Source organism: Neomonachus schauinslandi, chromosome X (genome assembly GCF_002201575.2).
Source record: "Neomonachus schauinslandi chromosome X, ASM220157v2, whole genome shotgun sequence".
NCBI classification, from domain to species: domain Eukaryota; kingdom Metazoa; phylum Chordata; class Mammalia; order Carnivora; family Phocidae; genus Neomonachus; species Neomonachus schauinslandi.
This window is the reverse complement of record NC_058419.1, coordinates 22,719,776-22,740,332: the sequence shown is the minus strand read 5'-3', so window position 1 is coordinate 22,740,332 and position 20,557 is coordinate 22,719,776. Positions and strand designations below refer to the sequence as shown.

At 33.5% G+C, this 20,557-nt stretch overlaps 1 protein-coding gene across 1 annotated transcript; it reads right to left on the bottom strand.

Annotated features, from left to right (window-relative positions):
- Positions 1–283: 283 nt before the first annotated feature.
- Positions 284–811, bottom strand: LOC110576689 (NADH dehydrogenase [ubiquinone] 1 alpha subcomplex assembly factor 4-like). Its single transcript, XM_021685888.1, has one exon. It carries the CDS (start codon positions 809–811, stop codon positions 284–286), a length of 528 nt encoding a protein of 175 aa, XP_021541563.1.
- Between the last annotated feature and the right edge of the window lie 19,746 nt (positions 812–20,557).

Here is a 20,557-nt window from a genome sequence, read left to right as displayed (position 1 = left end):
AATTACACTTTAAGTTTTTTATCATAAATTTATATATGTGCTGATTAGTCTTGCTGATATTACCTATGACCATATACCTAAACCAAATTAAACTTCACAAGAAACAAAATTCATTCTATCAGCAATCCTGAAAATTCAGCAAAACCCAATAAATCGTATGCTCTCTCAAGAAGGGAGCTTTAAACATTCAGTAATTTGTATAATTTAACATGCTGAAAATGAGAAACTAAACAGGGCATGGGAACGGGGACTACATACAGGAAAAGTAATTTCAAAATTTTCTTCATTTTGATGGTAACACTTTCTTGTCTTCAGGAGGGAAGATTCTGACTTCAAAAGTAACAAAATATTTGAGAAGGGATTTTACATCTTTCTGTTCTAGATAGTATTCTTCTGCTATTTTCTCAGCAGTCCATGTTTCTGGATAAAGTTTATGATTATTGAGAAGTGTCAATGCCTCTACAATGGAAATTTTGCCTTTGGGAATGTTCTTGATACTCATCATGTTAAAGTCACGGCCTTTTGCCAATCTGAACTCCTTTGGCTCTTGACGTGTTCCACCATCTTTTACCTGCAGAGAAGACACCGGATCTTTGGAATCAACATACACATCTTTTAGTAAAGACAGCAGTTTGTCATCTTTTCTAGCAATTTCTTCCTTAATTTCTGGATGGCAGCTTATCTGCTCTCGCAGGAGGCTCTTGGTGGAGCGGTGCCTGGGAGCCGGAGAGGGCTTCATCTTGCTGATTTCCAGTTCCGCCTGGCTCTCTAGGTTGAAATTCCTGATTGCGCGAGACACCGAGGCCCCCATCTCCTTACAACATGATGTCCTCTGCTTCTCGCTGCACGTGGGAAAAAACCTTTGTACTTCTCTTTTAAATTGTTCTTAAGAAAAGTGATTGTATGGTGACTAACATAACATAATAAAATTAAAAAAATAAAATGTTTCATTTACCACACATCAAAAAAAATAGTGATAGTAAAAATGACACTAGGGAATTCAGTGTCTTTCTTCAATGACTTATAAAATCTGTCTCGGTTTACTAGTAAAAAAAATATTTTATACTTAAAGTGCAGTGCAAAAAACCTTGATTTTCATATTGCAATATCTACATTTTTTTCTCTCTCTTTTAGAAAAGCAATGAAATTCAAATTCCCACCCCTGGAATATAGCTGCCACTTTTTAAATTGAAGTAAAATTCACATAATGTAAAATTCACCATTTTAAAGTGTTCAGTTAAAAAAAAAAGACAAAACAAAAAATAAAGTGTTCAGTTCAAGTGGCTTCTAGACTTTCACAGTGTTGTACAGTTATTACCACTACCTAATTCCAGAATATTTTTTTCATCCCCCCCCAAAACAACCCATACCCATTAAGCAGTCATTTTCCATTCATCCTTCCTTCCAACCTTAGTGATCACTAATTTGTTTTCTGTCTTTATGGATTTGCCTATTCTGGATATTATATACAAATGGAATCATATATGTGGCTTTTTGTGTCTGACTTCTTTCCCTTAATATATTGTTTTAAAGGTTCATCCATGTTGTAGCATGTATCAATATTTCATTCCTTCCTGTGATTAAATAACATACCATTGTATAGATATACTGCATTTTCTTCATCCATTCATCAGTTTATGGATGTTTGAATTGTTTCTACATTTTTGTTATGGTAAATAGTACTATTATGAACAATCCTGTGCAAGTTTTTTTTTTTTTTTTGAAGATAGGTTTGTAATTCTTGGGGACTATATAAGTTTTATAAGACTGCTGTAACAAAGTACTACAAACTGGGTGGCTTAAGCAATAAATTTTTTTTCTTAAAATTCTGGAGGCTAGATGTCAGTGATCTAGGTATCATCAGACTTGGTGCCTTTTGAGGGTTATGAGGAAGAATCTATTCCATGATTCTTTCCTAGTTTCTGGTGGTCTGGCAATCTTTGGCATTCCTTAGCTTGTAGAAACATCACTCCAATCTCTTCCTTCATTTCACATGTTATTCTCCCTGTCTGCTTGTCTGTGTCCAAGTTTTCCCTTCTTATAAGGATACAAGTCATATTGGTTTAGGACCCATTTTAACTTGGTTACATCTGTACAAACCTTTTCTCCAAATAAGGTCACATTCTGATGTACTGGGGGTTAAGACTCCAACATAAGTACATACTTAGGAGTAGAATTTCTGATTTATATGTTAATTCTGTGTTTAACGTTTTAATGATTCAGCAGCAATGTATGAAAATTTTAAGTTTTTCATGTTGTCAACACTTAGGACTTTTCTTTTTTAAAAAAATTATAGCCATTCCATATTTGTCACTTTTTATTACATTACATATAGATGAAATTCAAATATTCATACAGATGATAAAGTTAATATATCATCATCAATAGTGGAAACATATAGAAACCAATAGTGACTAGCACATTCTTGTCTCAACATCAATATTTTTCAGACTCTTCTATGCATAGATTAGTGTACAGAAAATAGACTTACACTTATTTTTTACAGTATAAATATATCATTGGATGGTTAGAAATAATTACTGATAAAATTATTACTCATTTAAAAATTATTTCCCTGTAATTTCTTTGAAAAAACTTGTAATATGGGGTTTTCTATGTGAAAATATATCATTAATATCAATTTTTTTATAAAGATTTTATTTATTTATTTGAGAGAGAGAGAATGATAGAGCAAGCACATGAGAGGGGGGAGGGTCAGAGGGAGAAGCAGACTCCCTGCTGAGCAGGGAGCCCGATGCGGGACTCGATCCTGGGACTCTAGGATCATGACCTGAGCCGAAGGCAGTTGCTTAACCAACTGAGCCACCCAGGCGCCCACAAAACAGCTAATTTTTACTAATTTGGGGCAAGAGGCAACAGCTGCAGTTTTGTCAGCTGCATCCTAATGTTCCACATACCTCTGCTCAAAAAAAATGGAAGTAGAGACTCTTTTTATTGCATAGTCTCCTCTCCTTTCAAATAGATACCCTGAAGGTCATTAGTAATGACATGTTACCCAAGGCTTTTTCATTCAGGAAAAGGTGAATAGCAGACACCAGATCTCTACAATTCAGCACAGAAAATCATGGTTTAGAAAAATTTAAGAGGAGGCAGAAAGGACTTCCTGCCTGGTACAAGTTGCTACTTCCTTTCACAGCCTGTAACCCTAGGTGGCTCTTTGGCTGAATGACTGATATAACACTTTTTTTTTTCCCCTAGTAGAAAGTGGTAAAAAATAAAAAAAGGAATCAGTTCTTAGTTGTTGCCTTCTTATAAAAGGTTTACTTAATTCTTATCCTGCCCTATTCTTTATCGTTCTTTGTTGCTATTTATTTTCTCTCAATCACAGAGAACTAGTTTAGAGGGAGAGTAATACAGTGTTTATTCTGGTTCAGAAGATGCACGTTTGTGTGGTAACTGCTTGTTCCCTGCAGTATAGATAGCAGGATATGAAGTGCATGCTAAAAAAATATTGCATTAGGCAAATCTTAACCAAGCCAGATTTCCAGTCTCCACCATTTTTATCACAGAGTGAATGGGCTTGCTTTGTAAAAAACTGGAGTACTGTACTGATACAAAGACAGTTCAGTGTGTTAACTGCATTTGTAGGGAAAGGGTACCGGGAATGTTTGCATCCAGTGAAAGCAGATCTGTCCTTTCCCCTTCAATTCAGATACTGGTGTAACAGAAAGGCATCTAAGTGTCTTTCAATTGTACTGAAATTTTTTGCAGGTAAAAGATCACTGAATTTTGCTTGCTGATGAATTTTTAAAAGTCAATCTTTCAGGTTTTCAGTAATCATCTCTCATACAAAGTCTAATCCAGGAAGCATTAATAACTTCTTTAAACTCATGTATAGATAATACTTAAGGGAGTAATGGGGGAAATATCCATTATTGCCCAAATCTTATAAAAAAAAATTAATATGGACAAATGCCCCAACATTGGGATGTAAGTAAACAAAGTCTACACATTTATTCCAATATTTATGATACACCTAAATTTTCTAGTGCTGTGGTCTGAATGTTTGTGTTCCCTCAAAATTCATATGTTGAAGCCTAAGTCTCCAGTGTGATGGTATTTGGACAGTGGAGGCAATTATGAGGGTAGAGCCCTCATTAATGGGATTAGTGCCCTTGTAAGGGGCTGAAAAGACCAGAGTTCTCCCCTTCCTTCATGTGAGAATACAGCAAGAAGATGGCCATCTATGAACCAAAAGGCATATCCTCACCAGACAGTGAATCTGCAAGTACCTTGATAGTTGATTTTCTACCCTCAAGAAGTGTGAGAAATAAATGTTTGTTGTTTAAGTCACACAGTCTAAGGTATTATGTTTGTTACAGCAGCCCAAACTGACTAAGGCATCTTGTATATATCAAATTTAAAGAAGTAAAATAAAAGTAATTAATAGTGATATTTAAAAGGCATGTGGCTTGGAGGTCAGTGAATATACTCCTGATATATTTTAGAAGGGATTTAAGTGTGGTTAATATATCAAACTCAAAATTATCAAAAAGCAATTACAAAGAATTAATCTCCATAGGTTATACATACAGAGGATGCACAGAAGTATTTGATATATGCTTCAGTTACAATTGCACTTAATTATCTCAGTGGTTCTTTCTAATGTCATTTCCCTTACTATTATTCAGGAATTGTTATTTAAAGTTCCATTCTACTCTGGACTGGGAGTCTAAAACAGCTTTTTGACATTTCAATTGTGATATTTCCCAGAGACCAGTTAAGTTCATTAGTGAAACTACACAGAAAATATATAATTAGACCAGAATCCCTTTTCAGTTTTCACATTATCTATACCATTATTAAGCACCTGATAACTGAGACTTCATCCATCACCAACAATACAATTTAGTTTCATTAACTTGTAGATTTTTGCACCCAATTCTTATGATCCATCTTCCCTCAGATTCATACAAAGCAGGTGTATAGCATATACACATAATGATATTATATGTTCAGTTTCTGGACTTTAATAATGTTGATATATTTTAATGTTTTCATTCTTATATCATGGGCCCACTTATCAACTCTGACACACCATTAGCAGACACTAACTGTACATCAGACAGATTTACACTACAACATCTAATCAGGGAATTAGTGTCAATCTAACAATAGTAAACTCCAAATATTTCCAGAGTGACAGTACAATACCTTCTCTCCAAGTCAATCCTTAAATTTCAAAAGCTGAAAATGCCTAATAAGATAGAACATTTCCTATTACAGTGAAGAAAACATATAGTATTACTAATGATGATAATGTGACAGGAAATTCCAAACCTGAGCCTTATATGAATAGGATCCAAAAATGAGCACTTTCCATCACTACCCTTTTTCATAAAGCATGTGTAACCAGTTGATACTTCACACGCAAATGACGAAAACAATGCCCTAACTCCTGCATCAATTCTTCCCTGAAAAAAGTGATTATTATCTTTCAGTAGCTAAAGGCTATACCCTAGTTCATTGGTTGATTGTTTATTCATATTAGGATTAATTCACCACTGCTCAAAAATATTTTGCAATAAATAATCAGGAGGTAGTATAAGTGATGACTGATGTCTGTGCTGTTTTTCACCTTTAGAATCATATAGATTAAATTCCAGAAAACTCCTGCAGCTAACTTGTAGATTTCTCTTGCTAATAATTATATAAAACACTTAGGCCAATGGAATCAATATTTGCACAAACTGACCTATATGAAATTGATAGGCCTTAATGACATTATAATGACATTATAAATACTACTTTGTTGAAATATATGTCTCCTTTTGGAGTTTTCAAGAAAAGAAAGTATTTAAATCTGGGCTATTTCTGGGAGTTTTCAAAAGCCACTTTGTGGGGTGATAAAAACCTCTAATTAGAAAAAGCTTTAAAAAAAAATTTTTTTTTTTTTTTGGTCACACTGTCATTGGTACTTAGTAAAAAGGCTAATAATATAAAAAAACAAATGGAAAGTCTGTTGCAGATATGCATGCAACCTGTTATACTTCCTATTCTGTGACAGAAGTACATTTTGAGTGAAACGGAAGTAACACTTGGATGCCAAAAAAAATCTTTACAGGCAACTGCGCCAAAAAGATGTTATATATTAACACTGAGAATATCTGATGTTCACTACGCAAACATTCTCCTTGAGCTTTAACTTAAAGCCATGATTTAGTTTAAGACTTCTTTAAAGTTGGGTAACAATAGCAGAATTTGAATTTTATGGGCCCACTGGTAAAAACTCTGGTACTACTATAAAAGATCTAAGGAAGTATTCATTAGTATCAACAAATATTTAAAACAGAATTGAAGTGACTACTGCAAGTTTTATAGCAATTTTTCTAAATCAATTAAGACAGAAGAAATTTATTCATTATAGGGAAAAAAACAAACTCCATGAACTTCCAAGATCAAGTCATCATTATATTTTGACAAGGATAAATGAAAATGTATTCAAGTATTTTACTCTACTTAATTAGGATTTATATTCCACTTATTTTCTAATAGATGAGGATGCTCTGTCATAATTTACAATGGAATCAGCATTGATAGAAACATAACTGCAACCCTGTAAAAAAGGACATAAAAGGAAGAAGAAAAAATGAGTAAAATGTGTAGCTTTATTTAGTTTTCACTTTTTAGAAAAACGAAAGAAAGAAAATAGAGACAATTTTTTTCTTGATTTAAAAACTATTTTTTATTGAGATATAAATGACATACAACATTAAATTAGTTTTAGGGGGCACCATAATGATTTGATATATGTATATATTGTGAAATGATTACCGTAATAAGTTTAGTTAACATCCTTAACCACACAGTTACATTTTTTTTCTTGCAATGAGAATGTTTAAGATCTGCTTTTTTAAGCAACTTTCAAATATACAATATAGAATTGTTAATTATAGTCACCATGATATATATTACATCCCCAGGACTTATTTATTTCATAACTGGAAGTTTGCACCTTTTGACCACCTTTACCCAATTGGCCCACCCCCAGCTCCCACCTATGGCAACCACCATGTGAAATCTGTATCCATCAGTTCAGGGGGTTTTTTTGTTTTGTTTTTTGTTTTATTTTATTTTAGTTTTTTTTTTTTTGGTTTTGGTTTTGGTTTTGGTTTTTAGATTACTCATATAAGTGAGATCATAATCTTTTTCTGTCTAAATTATCTCACTTAGCATAATGCCCTCAAGGTGTATCCATGTTGTCAAAATGGCAAAATTCCTTTATTTTTTATAGCTGAATCATATTCCAGTGCCAGTGTGTTACACACACATTTTCTTTATTTATTCATCCATCAATGGACAATTAGGTTGTTTCCATTTCTTAGCTATTTCAAATAATTCTGCAGTACTAATAGTGGCAATAAACATGAAGGTACACATATATTTTAGACAGTTATTTGATTTCCTTCAGATAAATACTCAGAAGTGGAACTGATGGTTGATGGACCATATGGTAGTTCTATTTTTAATTTTTTGAGGAACTTTCATACCACTTTCCATTAATAGCTGCACCCCTTCAACAGTGTGGAAGGGTTTCCTTTTTTTCCGAATCCTCATCAACACTAGTTATTTCTTGTCTTTTGATAATAACCATTCTAACAAATGTGAAGTGATATTTCATTATGGTTTTGGTTTGAATTTCCCTGATGATTAAGGATGTTGAGCACCTTTTCACATACCAGTAGGCCATCTCTGTCTTCTTCGGAAAAATGTCTATTCAGATCCTCTACCCACTTTTTCAATCAGATTTTTTTTTTTCCTATTGAGTTGCATGAGTCTTGTATATATTTTTCATATTAATGCCTTATCAGATATATCATTTGCAAATATTTTCTTTCATTCTGTAGGTTGCCTTTTGTTTGTTTTCTTTGCAATATAGAAGCTTTTTAGTTTGGCATAGTCATGCTTATTTTTGCTTTTATTGCCCTTGCTTGCTTTTGACATAAAATTCAAAAAATAATTTCCAAGATTTATGACAAGGAGCTTAACCCCTAGGTTTTTGTCTAGAAATTTTATTGTTTCAGGTCTCATATTAATTCTTTAATCCACTTTTGGTTGAATTTTGTTTATGGTGTAAGATAGTGGCCTAGTTTTACTCTTTTTTGTGTAGTTGTCAAATTTTTCCAATACAATTTATTGAAGAGACTATTCTCCCCCCATTGTATATTCTTGGCTCCTTCATTATAAACTAATTTGTCATATATGCATGGTTTATTTCTTGGTTCTGTATTCTGGTCCATTGATCTATGTATCTATTTTTATGTAAACACCATACTGCTTTAATTACAATAGCTTTGTAATATTGTTTGAAATCAGGAAATTTGATGCCTCCAGCTTTGTTTTTTCTTAAGATTGTTTTGGCTATCTGAGGTCTTCTTTGGTTCCATACAAATTTTAGGATTGGTTTGTTCTAGTTCTGTGAAAAATACTGTTGTTATTTTGATAGGGATTATATTAAGTGTGTAGATTGCTTTAGGTAGTACGGACATTTTAACAATATTTGTTCTTCCAATGCATGAGCATGGAATATCTTTCCATTTGTCTGTGTCTTCTTAATTTCTTGCATCAGTGTTTTATAGATTTCATAGTACAATTCTTTCACTTCCTTGGTTAAGTTTATTCCTAATATGTTATTATTTTTGGTGCAATAATAAATGGGATTGTTTTCTCAATTTCTCTTTCTGCTGCTTCATTATAGTGTATAGAAATGCAACAGATTCTGTACATTGAATTTGTATCCTGTGTCCTTACTGAACTCATTTATCAGTCCTAGTAGTCTTTTTGGTGGGGTTTTTGGGGTGTTCTATTTATAGTATCATGCCATTTGCAAATAGTGAACATTTTACTTCATAACCAATTTTGATGACTTTTAATTCCTTTCTCTTGTGTGATTGCTGTGGCTAGGACTTCCAGTACTATGTAGAATAAAAATGGTAAGGGTGGATATCTTTGTTTCATTCCTGAATTTAGGAGAAACTCTCATCTTTTCACCATTGAGTATGATGTTAGCTGTCGGTTTTTCATATATGGCTTTTATTATGTTGAGGTATGTTCCCTCTAAACCTACTTTGTTTAGAGTTTTTATCACGAATGGATGTTGTACTTTGTCAAATGCTTTTTCTGCATCTATTGAAATGATCATGTGGTTTTCTTCCTTTCTCTTGTTGATATGATGCATCACATTGACTGATTTGCAAATATTGAATCATTCTTCCACTCCAGGAATAAATCCCACTTGATCATGGTGAATGATTTTTTTTAATGTGTTGTTGAATTTGGTTTGCTAATATTTTATTGAGCATGTTTGTATCTATGTTCACCAGAGATACTGACCTGTAGCTCTCCCCCCACACACACACCCACATAGTGTCTTCATCTGGTTTGGGTATCAGGGTAATGCTGGCCTCATAGAATGAATGTGGAAAATTCCTTTTTCTTCTATTTTTGGGGATAGTTTGAGAAGAACAGATATTAACTCTTCTTTAAATGTTTGGTAAAAATCACCTGTGAAGCTGTCTGGTTCTGGATTTTCGTTTGTTGGGAATTTTTTTTACTACCAATTCAATTTCATTTCTGGTAATCAGTCTGCTCAAATTTTCTATTTCCTCCTGCTTCAGTTTTGGGAGGTTATATGTTTCTAGGAACTTATCCATTTTTTCTCAGTTGTCCAATTAGTTGGCATATAATTTTTCATAATATTCTCTTATAATTCTTTGTATTTCTGTGGTTTTGGTTCTCATTTCTCCTCTTTCATTTCTGATTTTGTTTGAGCCCTCTCTCTCTCTCTCTCTCTCTCGATGATTCTGGCCAAATGTTTACCCATTTTGTTGATCTTTTCAAAGAACCACCTCCTCCTGATTTCATTGATCTATTCTATTGTGTTTTTATTTTCTATTTTGTTTATTTCTGTTCTAATCTTTATTAATTCTTTCCTTTAAATGCCTTTTATTTATTTGTCTTGCCTAATTGCTTGGGCTATAATTTCAAGTACTATGTTGAATAAAAGTGATGAGAGTGGACATTCTTGCCTTGCTCCTAATCCTAAAGGAAAAGCTTTGAGTTTTTCACCATTGGGTACAATGAACTTTGGGCTTGTCATATATGGCCTTAAGCATGTTTAGGTATGTTCCTTCTATGCCCACTTTGCTAAGAGTTTTTTTTTTATCATGAATGGATGTTGAATTTTTCAAAGGTTTTCTGCATATATTGAGATAATCACATGACTTTTATCCTTAATTTTGTTAATGTGGTGTATTACATTGATTGATGTGGCTGTTGAACTACCCTTGCATTTCTGCAATAAATCCCATCTGGTCATGGGATCATGGGATATGATCCTTTTAATGTGTTGTTGAATTTGGCTTGTAATATTTTATTGAGAATTTTAGCATCTGTGTTTATCAGGTATATTGGCCTGTATTTTTCTTTTCTTATAGTGTCTGTCTGGTTTGTATCAGGATATCACTGGCCTCATAAAATGAGATTGGAAGTGTTCCCTCTTCTTATATCTTTTGGAAGAGTTTGAGAAAGGTTGATATTAATTCTCTGAATGTTTGATAGAATTCACTAGGAAGACCATATGGTCTTGGACTTTTGTTTGTTGTGAGGTTTTTGATTACTGATTCAATCTCTTTAATAGTAATCAAACTGTTCATATTTTCTCTTTCTTCATTATTCAGTCTTCATAGATTATATGTTTCTAGAAAAATATGCATTTCTTCTAGATCTTCCAATTTGTTGGCGAATAAGTATTCATCGTAGTCTCTAAAGATCCTTTGTATTTCAGCAATCAATTGTAATGTCTCTTCTTTAATTTATAATTTTGATAGTTTAGATATAGGTTTGTCAATTTTGTTTATCTTTTTTAAAAAAACAAGTTCTTAGTTTCATTGATATTTTCTATTGTTTTCTGGTCACTACTTCATTTATTTTCACCTTGATGCCTTCCTTCTTCTATTTTAAGCTTTGTTTTCTCTCTATTTTCTAAATACTTGAGGAATAAAATTGTTTATTTGAGATCTTTCTCTTTTTTTTCTTAATATAACTGTTTATTACTATGAACTTCCCTCTTAGAGCTGCTTTTGCTGTAAATTTTGGTACATTGTATTTTCATTTTTATTGGTCTCAACATATTTTTTATCTCTCTTTGATTTCTTCTTTGACACATTATTTGTTTGGTAGGATGTTGTTTAATCTCAATAGATTTGTGAAATTTCCAGTTTTCTTCTTGTAATTTATTTCTACATTCATACCACTGTGGTCAGAAAATATACTTGATATTATTTCAATTTTCTTAAATTTATTAAGATTTGTTTTGTGGTCTAACATATTATCTATTCTGGAGAATGTTCCATGAGCACTTGAGAAGAATAAGTATTCTGCTGTGTTTGGATGGGACATTCTGTTAATGTTTATTAAGTTCATTTGGTGTATCATGTAGTTTAATTCCAGTGTTTCCATATTGATTTTCTGTCTGGATAATCTATATATTGATGAAAGTGGAGTAATGAAATCTCCAACTATTATTGTATTGTCTATTTCTCCCTTTAGGTCTATTAAAATTTGTTTCATATATTTAGGTGCTTCTATGTTTGGTGCATAAATATTTACAAATGTTATATCCTCTTGTTAGATTGCCCCCTTTATCATTATGTAATGCCCTTCTTTGTCTCTTATTATGGTCATTGTTTTGAAGTCTATTTTTGTCTGATTTAGGTATAGCTACCCCTGCTTTCTTTTGGTTTCCATTAATGTAAAAAATATTTTTTCCATCCCTTCACTTTCAGTGTGTGTGTACTTACATCTAAAGTGAGTCTCTTGTAGGCAGCATGTATTTGTTTTTTTTTTATGTACTTTTGGTTTTAATCCACTTAGCTACGCTATGACTTTTCTTTGTAGAATTGAGTCCACTTATACTTAAAATAACTATTGATAGGTATGGATTTACTGTTATCATTTTATTAATTCTCTTCTGGAGTTTTTGTAATTCCTTTGCTCTTTTCTTCTCTTGTTCTTTTTCTTTGTGATTCAATGATTTTCTCTAATGGTATGCTTAGTTTCCTTTCTTTTTCTTATCTACTATAAATTTGTTTTGTAGGTACCACGAATCTTATATAAAATATATTATAGTTAAAAGAGCTTTTTAAAAAGTACTGATAACAACTTAAATTTAAATGTATTATAAAGCTCTACATTTTTACTCCCCCATTACATTTTATATTTTTGATGTCACAATTTACATCTGTTTAGCTTTTGTATCTATTAACAAATTATTATAGTTATTTTTACTACTTTTGTCATTCAGTCTTCATACTAGATTTATAAGTGATTAACTCATCATGATGAAACCTTTAGATCATTCTGAATTTAATTATATATTAATTTTACAAATGAGGTTTATATTTTCAAGTTTTCCTATTTCTAACCAATGCCCTTTCATTTCAGCTTAAAGAAGTCCTTTTAACATTTCATGTAAGTCTAGACTAGTGATGATGAATTCCTTCAGCTTTTGCTTTTTTGGAAAACTTTTTTTTTTTTTTTTTTAGTTTCTGAAGGACAACTTTGCTGGATAAAGTGTTCCTAGTTGGCAGGGTTTTGTTGTTGTTGTTTTGTTTGTTTGTTTGCTTGTTTCCTTCCAGCACTGAATATATCATGCTGCTGTCTTCTGGCCATCAAAGTTTCTGCTTAAACATCTGTTAGTTTTCTTATGGGGCTTCCCTTATATGTAACAACTTGTTTTCCTCATGCTGCTTTTAAGATTCTCTCTTTCTCTTTAACTTCTGACAATTTAAACATAATTTGTCTCGGAATTGGTCTCCATTCATCTGATTTGGAATGTATGGATTTCTTGGATCTGCATATTTATTTCCTTCCCCAGGTTAGAGAAGTTTTCAACTATTGTTTCTTCAAATAATTTTCTGCCTCATTCTCTCCTTCTCCTTCTAGGATACTAATAATGTGAATATTGATTTTCTTAATGTTGTTTCATAAGTCTCTTAAGCTATCTTCACTCTTTTTTCTTTTTTTTTTAAGATTTTTTATTTATTTATCTGAGAGAGAGAATGGGAGACAGAGAGCATGAGAGGGGGAAGATCAGAGGGAGAAGCAGACTCCCCGCCGAGCAGGGAGTCCGATGTGGGACTCAATCCCGGGACTCCAGGATCATGACCTGAGCCGAAGGCAGTCGCTTAACCAACTGAGCCACCCAGGCGCCCTCTTTTTTTTTTTTTTTTCGCTTCTCTGAGTGAATGCAACTGCCCTGTCTTTGAGTTTGGTGACCCTTTCTTCTGCTTCATCTGGTCTGCAATTAAACCACTTTATTGAATTTTTTTTTTAGTTCAATCATTGTATTCTTCAGCTCTATAATTTCTATTTGATATTTTCTTATACTTTCTATCTCTTTGTTGAAATCCTTATCTTGTTTATGCACTGTTCTCTTAACATTGGCAATCATATTTATGACCATTATGTTGAACTCTTTATCAAGTAAATCCCTTATCTCCACTTTATTATGGTCTTTCTCTGAGGTTTTATCTTGTTGTTCCATTTGGAATACAATCCTTTGTTTCTTCATTTTCCTTGATTCTCTGTGTTGGTTTCTGCACATTAAATAGCCACCTCACAGTCTTGAAGGAGTGACATAACCTTGTTATTCAACTCCACCCTAGCTGTTGAGTGTCTCTTAAATCTTTGTGATTGTCCAAGCAGACTTCTTTGCTCTTAGGGCTCCCAGTAGTTGAGAGTGTGCCAAGACTTGTCAGTGTACCAACAGAGAGGATCTCAGTCGGTACCTAAATGTAGGCTGGTTGGAAGCCAGACCTTCAGGTAGTGGCTTTTAAAGTATACAATATACCTTTCCAGGGGAAGACTGGGAGATGATCATTTCTGTCTTCTGTACTGAGCCCTGGGGAGGCAGCCAGTTTCAAATAGTTTCTTTGCTACCATCCACTTGAACTCATGAACACAAGTCACATTGACTACCAGAGCCAGTATATCAAGGGATGTGTGCTCTGGGAAACAGGCACAAAATCCAGGGCACCTGACATATGTCCTTTTATAGAAAGACTTGTGACCTGGTTACAGAAGGAGAGCACAAAGATGGCATCTACTGACTTCACCAGTCTTTGGAGAGCATTGCAGTTGGCCCTTAGATGTATCCTAAATAAGAAGCCTGACTTTCAAGCCTGCAGCTTTTAATATGCCTCTTTCATAGAAAAACTGTTTTAGTCTCCTGCTTCTATGTTGGGCTGGGGTGGGGAAGGATGGCCATGGTGAGTCCTATTAGACCATTAAGAACTATTTCTTTGTTCACTATAGCCTTGTGGGTCTCATGGACAAAAGCCCCACTGGCTTTCAGAGCTACATATTTTGGGGGTCTCTCTCTCAGATGTAAGTCTTAAAAGATAGGATGTTAGACGCTTCAATCCAATCATTTCACTCCTCAGGGAGAGGCTGAGAGTTGTGCTTTTTCTCCCAATTTTGTGTCACTGTCCTGGGGGTAGGCTTTCTGGCAAGACTGCATCTCTACTTATTCTACCCAATTCAATGTAAGTCTTTTTTAGTTTAGTTTAGTATATAGGAGTCACTCAGCTAGTTTGGGTGTTATTTATTTATTTATTAAAATATTTTATTTATTTATTTGAGAGAGACAGAGAATGCAAGCAGAGGGAGAGGAATAGGCAGAGAATTGTAAGCTGACTCCATGCAGAGCATGGAGCCCAAGACAGGGATTGATCTCATGACCCCGAGATCATGACCTGAGTTGAAACTAAGAGTTGGGTGTTTAACCAACTGAGCCACCCAGGTGCCCCTGGGTTTTTTTTTTTTTTTAGAGGTAATTGTTTTGTATGAAGTTGTAGATTCTGTGTGTCCATGAGAGGAGGTGAAATCAATAGCCTCCTATGTTAAAACGGTGAACCAGAAACTCAGACACAATAATTTCTTGTTACTAAACTCAAGAGGGAATTTATCATTTGGAATATTGCATAAAGGTCTTCTGTAACACTGTGAGTGATAATCTCAAGATAGAATTTTATTAAAAGGCAAACATGAAAAATGAAAAATTATTCACTCTACAAAAAAGTATATTTAAAAATCATTTACTGTATTATACATAACAGTTAATTTTTTCTGTTTGCCTGGGTCATAGTTAAAATTTTATTTTATTTTATTGTTAGGAACACATAACATGATATTTATCCTTTTAATAAATCTTTAAGTGTGTGATACAGTATTGTTAAATAAAGGCACTATGTTGTAGAGAAGATCTCCAGAATTTATTCTTCTCGCATAAAATTTGTTCTATAACATCTTCCAATATGTACAGCCCCCAGACCTTGACAACCACCATTATATTCTATGTTTCTATGAGTTCGATTATTTAAAATACTTTCTATAAGTAGATTCCCATTTATAATAGCCATGTTGGGCCTCTGAATCAACAGGCAAATAAAGGAGTTATAGTGTTGGCTGAGGTGATTGATCCCGACTACCAAGGGGAAATTAGATTGCTACTCAGCAATTGAGATAAGGCAGAGTGTGTCAGGAATACAGGAGATCCCCCAGGGCATCTCTTAATACTACCATGCCCTGTGATTAAGGTCAACTGAAAACTAAAACAACTCAATTTAGGCAGGACTACTAATGGCTCAAACCCCTGAAGGATGAAAGTTTGGGTTAGCCCAGAAGGTAAAGAACCATGACTAAATGAGGTGTTTATCGAAAGCAAATGAAATACAGGATGCATAGTAGAAGAAGATAATTAAAATACCAGCTATAACCACATCATCACTTACAGAAATGAGAAGTGTATTATATAAGTGCATTGCTTTTATATTACAACATTTAAATATTGTTAATTTTACATCATAGCATTTAAGTTATTGAATTATCAAGGAAAAGGGTAAACATCATCCAAGGACTTTACCTCCTCTTCTGAGGAAGGGATTAGTGCATTTTCATTTGTATGCAGTATAATTGTATCATGTTAGGTGGAATTATGACTTATTATTGTCTTTATTTGGAAACTAACTATAAGGATATGTATATGAATGCCATGTTGACAAGGGTGGACTTGTGATGGTTAATTTTATGTGTTGACTGGCCACAGGATGCCCAGATTAAATTATCTCTGGATGTGTCTGTGGTAGTATTTCTGGATGAGATTAGCATTTGAATCTATGGACTCAGTAAAGTAGTTTGTCTTCTCTAATGTGGATGGGCATCAACTAATCCACAGAAGGCCTGAATACAACAAAAAGCAGAGGAAGGAGGATTTGTTTCTTTTTTCTTGCCTCACTATTTGAGTTGGGACATCTCATCTCAACTTCTCCTGTCCTCAGACTGGGATTATGCCATTGGATCCCTTGGTTCTCCAGTCTTTAGACATGGACTAAATTACCTAAACAATGTTCCTAAGTCTTCAGCTTGCAGATGGCAGAAGATGGGACTTCTCAGTCTCCATAATTGAGTAAGCCAATTCCTCATAATAACTCTCTCTCCATCTCTCAATATAGATAGACTAGATATAGATATAAATGATGTGGATATAAATATAGATAAGTATAGACCTAGATATATAGACATAAATATAGACAAAGATAGATAATACTCCTGTTTCTCTGGAGAGTCGTCTTAATATAGATTTTGTTACCAAAAGTGCTTCTAGAGGAATAGAATCTTTAAAAAATGAATTTCTGAATTGTCTCTGGAGTTTCTAGAATTAGCTATTTTGATTAGATTAAAAGACACTAATGGTATTTTCAGTAGTAAAGAGAGCATTAATAGTCCATGGCATGTGGTGGTAATAAAGACACACAAAATATCACCATTTAATATTCTTAATCAAATATATGTAAGAATCAAGGATCTGGGTGGCCATGTATACAATATCTCTGACATTTTTGACAAACTGAGGAGTACAATGAGATTGACTCCTGTTCCAAATATCCCTGGACAAAGTGGGGAAAAAAGGATAACTTCAGGGACTTAAATTTACACCTCAAGGGTGACATAATGACCTGAAAGTTTCTATGGTTGCCCTAAAAAAGACTCTCATCTCCACTAGTGTCAGAGCTGAGATTTCTGAAAACCAAATCCACAACCTCATTTTGTCAGGGGCTGAAGTGCAAATTAAATTATCTGCCTTGCAGGGTGTGTACTTTTAAAGTAAGGTCATTACTTGTGAAAAAATGATATCATGCAATTTGGGATAATGACTTGTGAGAAGGTTCTGATGAAGCTGGAGACACAGAGCCCTTAAATTCTTACATAGTCTTCTTTGCAAGTAAGAACAGTCTTTCCATTTCTGAGATTAAACCTGCATTGCCTGAAGAAACTGTAAAGGCTTCCCATGAGGCAAATTTTCCTGTTTCCACTCCCACCACCCTTTGCCCCTACACCTATAACTAGATTGAAGCCCCAGAAGGTCCCCAAAGATGAGGAGAAGTTGATTTCCCTTGAAGAAGGACCCCAATGCACTACCAAAAATATATACTGTCAACCTTTATCCCACTCTTCCCTAGAGACCTAAAGCCTTTTACCAGAAAGACTGCATTAGGGAACTGGGGCACCTGGGTGGCTCAGTCGTTAAGCGTCTACCTTAGGCTCAGGTCATGATCCCAGGGTCCTGAGATCGAGCCCCGCATCAGGCTCCCTGCTCCGCGGGAAGCCTGCTTCTCCCTCTCCCACTCGCCCTGCTTGTGTTCCCTCTCTTGCTGTGTCTCTCTCTGTCAAATAAATAAATAAGATCTTAAAAAAAAGACTGCATTAGGGAAAATGAGATAATCAGAATTTCAGGGACTACTGGACATTGGCTCTGAATTGACACTAATTTCAGGAGACCAAAAATTTCATTGTGGTGTACTAATCAAAGTAGGGGTTTAAGAAGAACAGGATGATCTTTTTGAAAACAATAACTCCTTGGGTCTGATTTTTACCTCTTCTCCAAAGGGAGTTTAGTTTAATCTGAAATTACACAGTCCTAGAAAGAATGACGGTAAGATATTGCTTGTTAATTTTAGCGCTTCATTGTTTTTCTTCCTAAGTTGTTTGGTGCTTGTTGTTGGAAATTTTTCCTATATGGCTTTTTTTTTAGAAATACATGTTTGATATCCATATTTTAAAAAGACTACTGCTTACTCAGTTTCCTTATCTCCAGGAAGATAAGGTTATATTATCTGATTTCTAAAGTCTTTTGCAGTTCTAAAAATACTATGATAGGGCGCCTGGGTGGCTCAGTTGGTTAAGCAACTGCCTTCGGCTCAGGTCATGATCCTGGAGTCCCTGGATCGAGTCCCACATCAGGCTCCCTGCTCGGCAGGGAGCCTGCTTCTGCCTGTGACCCTCCCCCCTCTCATGTGCTCTCTCTCTCTCATTCTCTCTGTCTCAAATAAATAAATAAAATCTTTAAAAAAAATAAAAATAAAAATACTATGATAACTTTAATTTGCTAGATATATTTTTATTTACTATTCAGCATATTATATTATTACTTCTATAAATCATCCAACCTTTCAGCTAATTCAGTTCACAGGAAAAAAAAAGTGTGGGAAAGAGACAGTTGACTGGATTTTTCAATTTTCACTTTTCAACAGGTTGTTGTATTTATATCATGCTGACACACTAAAAAGAAAGATCAGTAAAAATAATTATGTCAGGTGAAAATGAACTGGTTACAGCAATCATAAATATATGTATATATATAATAGATATAACTATATATGGTATTATTCATATATAATTACTATATATGTATAATATCTACCTTGGTCTTTTATCTAACTTTATAATATCTTTAATGTAAAAGTAATATGTGCTAATGGAAGACAAATTTGAAATTACAGATAAGCAAAAAGAAACCTAGGAAAAACTTAATTTAATTCCAACATCCAGGGATAACTATTATTATTCTACAGTGTCTTTTCTCTAATCCTGCTCTTTCTTTTACTTGCCTCCCCTGGCGTACTATACATGCAGTTCTGTTTTCTGGTTAATTATCTCAATATTATATTATGGTGTTTTTCATGTGAATAAAATGGGATGTCATTTTTTTAAGTCTCTTTCATAAAAGTCCTTTGATTGATATACCATTATTTTACCTATTTTTGATATTTTAGTTAGTCCCAATTTTGATTTTTAGTTAGTCCCAATATAGCTGTAATATATATTTTGAAAGAGCTGAAAAAAATTCTGATGTGTATCTCCTGGCTTTAAACTACCACTTTAGTCTACATAGAATCTATTTAAGTATAAAATATGAAGAATATATATATATATATCCTAAATGACTATTCTAACATACTTGACTGAATAGCAACTTTTTCATTCCGGTTTGATATGCTCTAGTTATCACATACTAAATAATTATCTTCTCTTTGTCCATCTATAATTGTTATTTTTTCAATTAATTTGTATGTTCATACTTACACTGGTATTACACAATTTTTATATAGCTTTATGTCAACTGATTTTACATTGTGTAGGCAATTCCTATAATTTTTGGTGTATATGTTGCAGCAAGAAAAATTAACCATGATAAATAGTTCATGCATATGATATGTGAGATTCAAGATCAGTAATGTCCTGACAGATGCACAGATAGCTAGCAAATCCATTTGCTTTAATTCATTTTGATGTGACATTTTTACTGATGGTCTTTGTACTGGTGTGTGACTTGTGCTGTTGCTTACAATTAAGAATGACAAGCAAGAAGAGTCTCCCTAGATATAGAAAAGCAGTCCTCTGGAGATAACTCTGATGGTCAGTTGAAACCCAGTAAGTCAAGAACATGGTATTTTACTTACTAGTCATTCCAAGGCTTATTTGAGGAAGTAGAAATCTTTCAATGTTTTTGTATAAGTGTTTTTCCTATTTTTTGAACACAGAAAATCCTGAGTATTCTTTACTTTGGTTCAAAAGTGTGGCATCAAAGACACTCAGAAACATTGAACAAAAGGCATTATTTACAATCTTGCCATTCTATCATTAATAATGGAACACTAGGAAATAGATAATAAAAACAGGGAATAATATCATAATTCCATTATTCTATTAAACAAGAAGATACAGTGATTAAATAATTGAAATTTTTGTTTCTCAAACATGACAATAAAGCAAAGACCTAATAAAATATTAACATCTTTATCCATAAGGGTAAATCTGAACTACAATATAACTTCAATTTTTTCACTAAAAAATCAGGTCTTGAACCTAATTACAACTTATAAATACGATTTAAAAATGAATTTTGGTCTCTTAGATCCCAGCAAAAATGTGATCAATGACAAGAGAAAGAGCAAAGGAGAGAATAATCAAGAAAAAATCAGAGAAGTTACATTTTTATTTGAAAAATTGGAAAAACGTGGGTAATGTGCTTTTTTTTTTTTTTTTACATTGGGGAGGGTATGTGCTATGGTGAGCACTGAATTGTGTAAGACTGTTGAATCACGACCTGTACCTCTGAAACAAATAATACATTATCTGGTAATGTGCTTTTACTGAACTAGATGATTGTGTATACTTTTATTATTATTTTCTT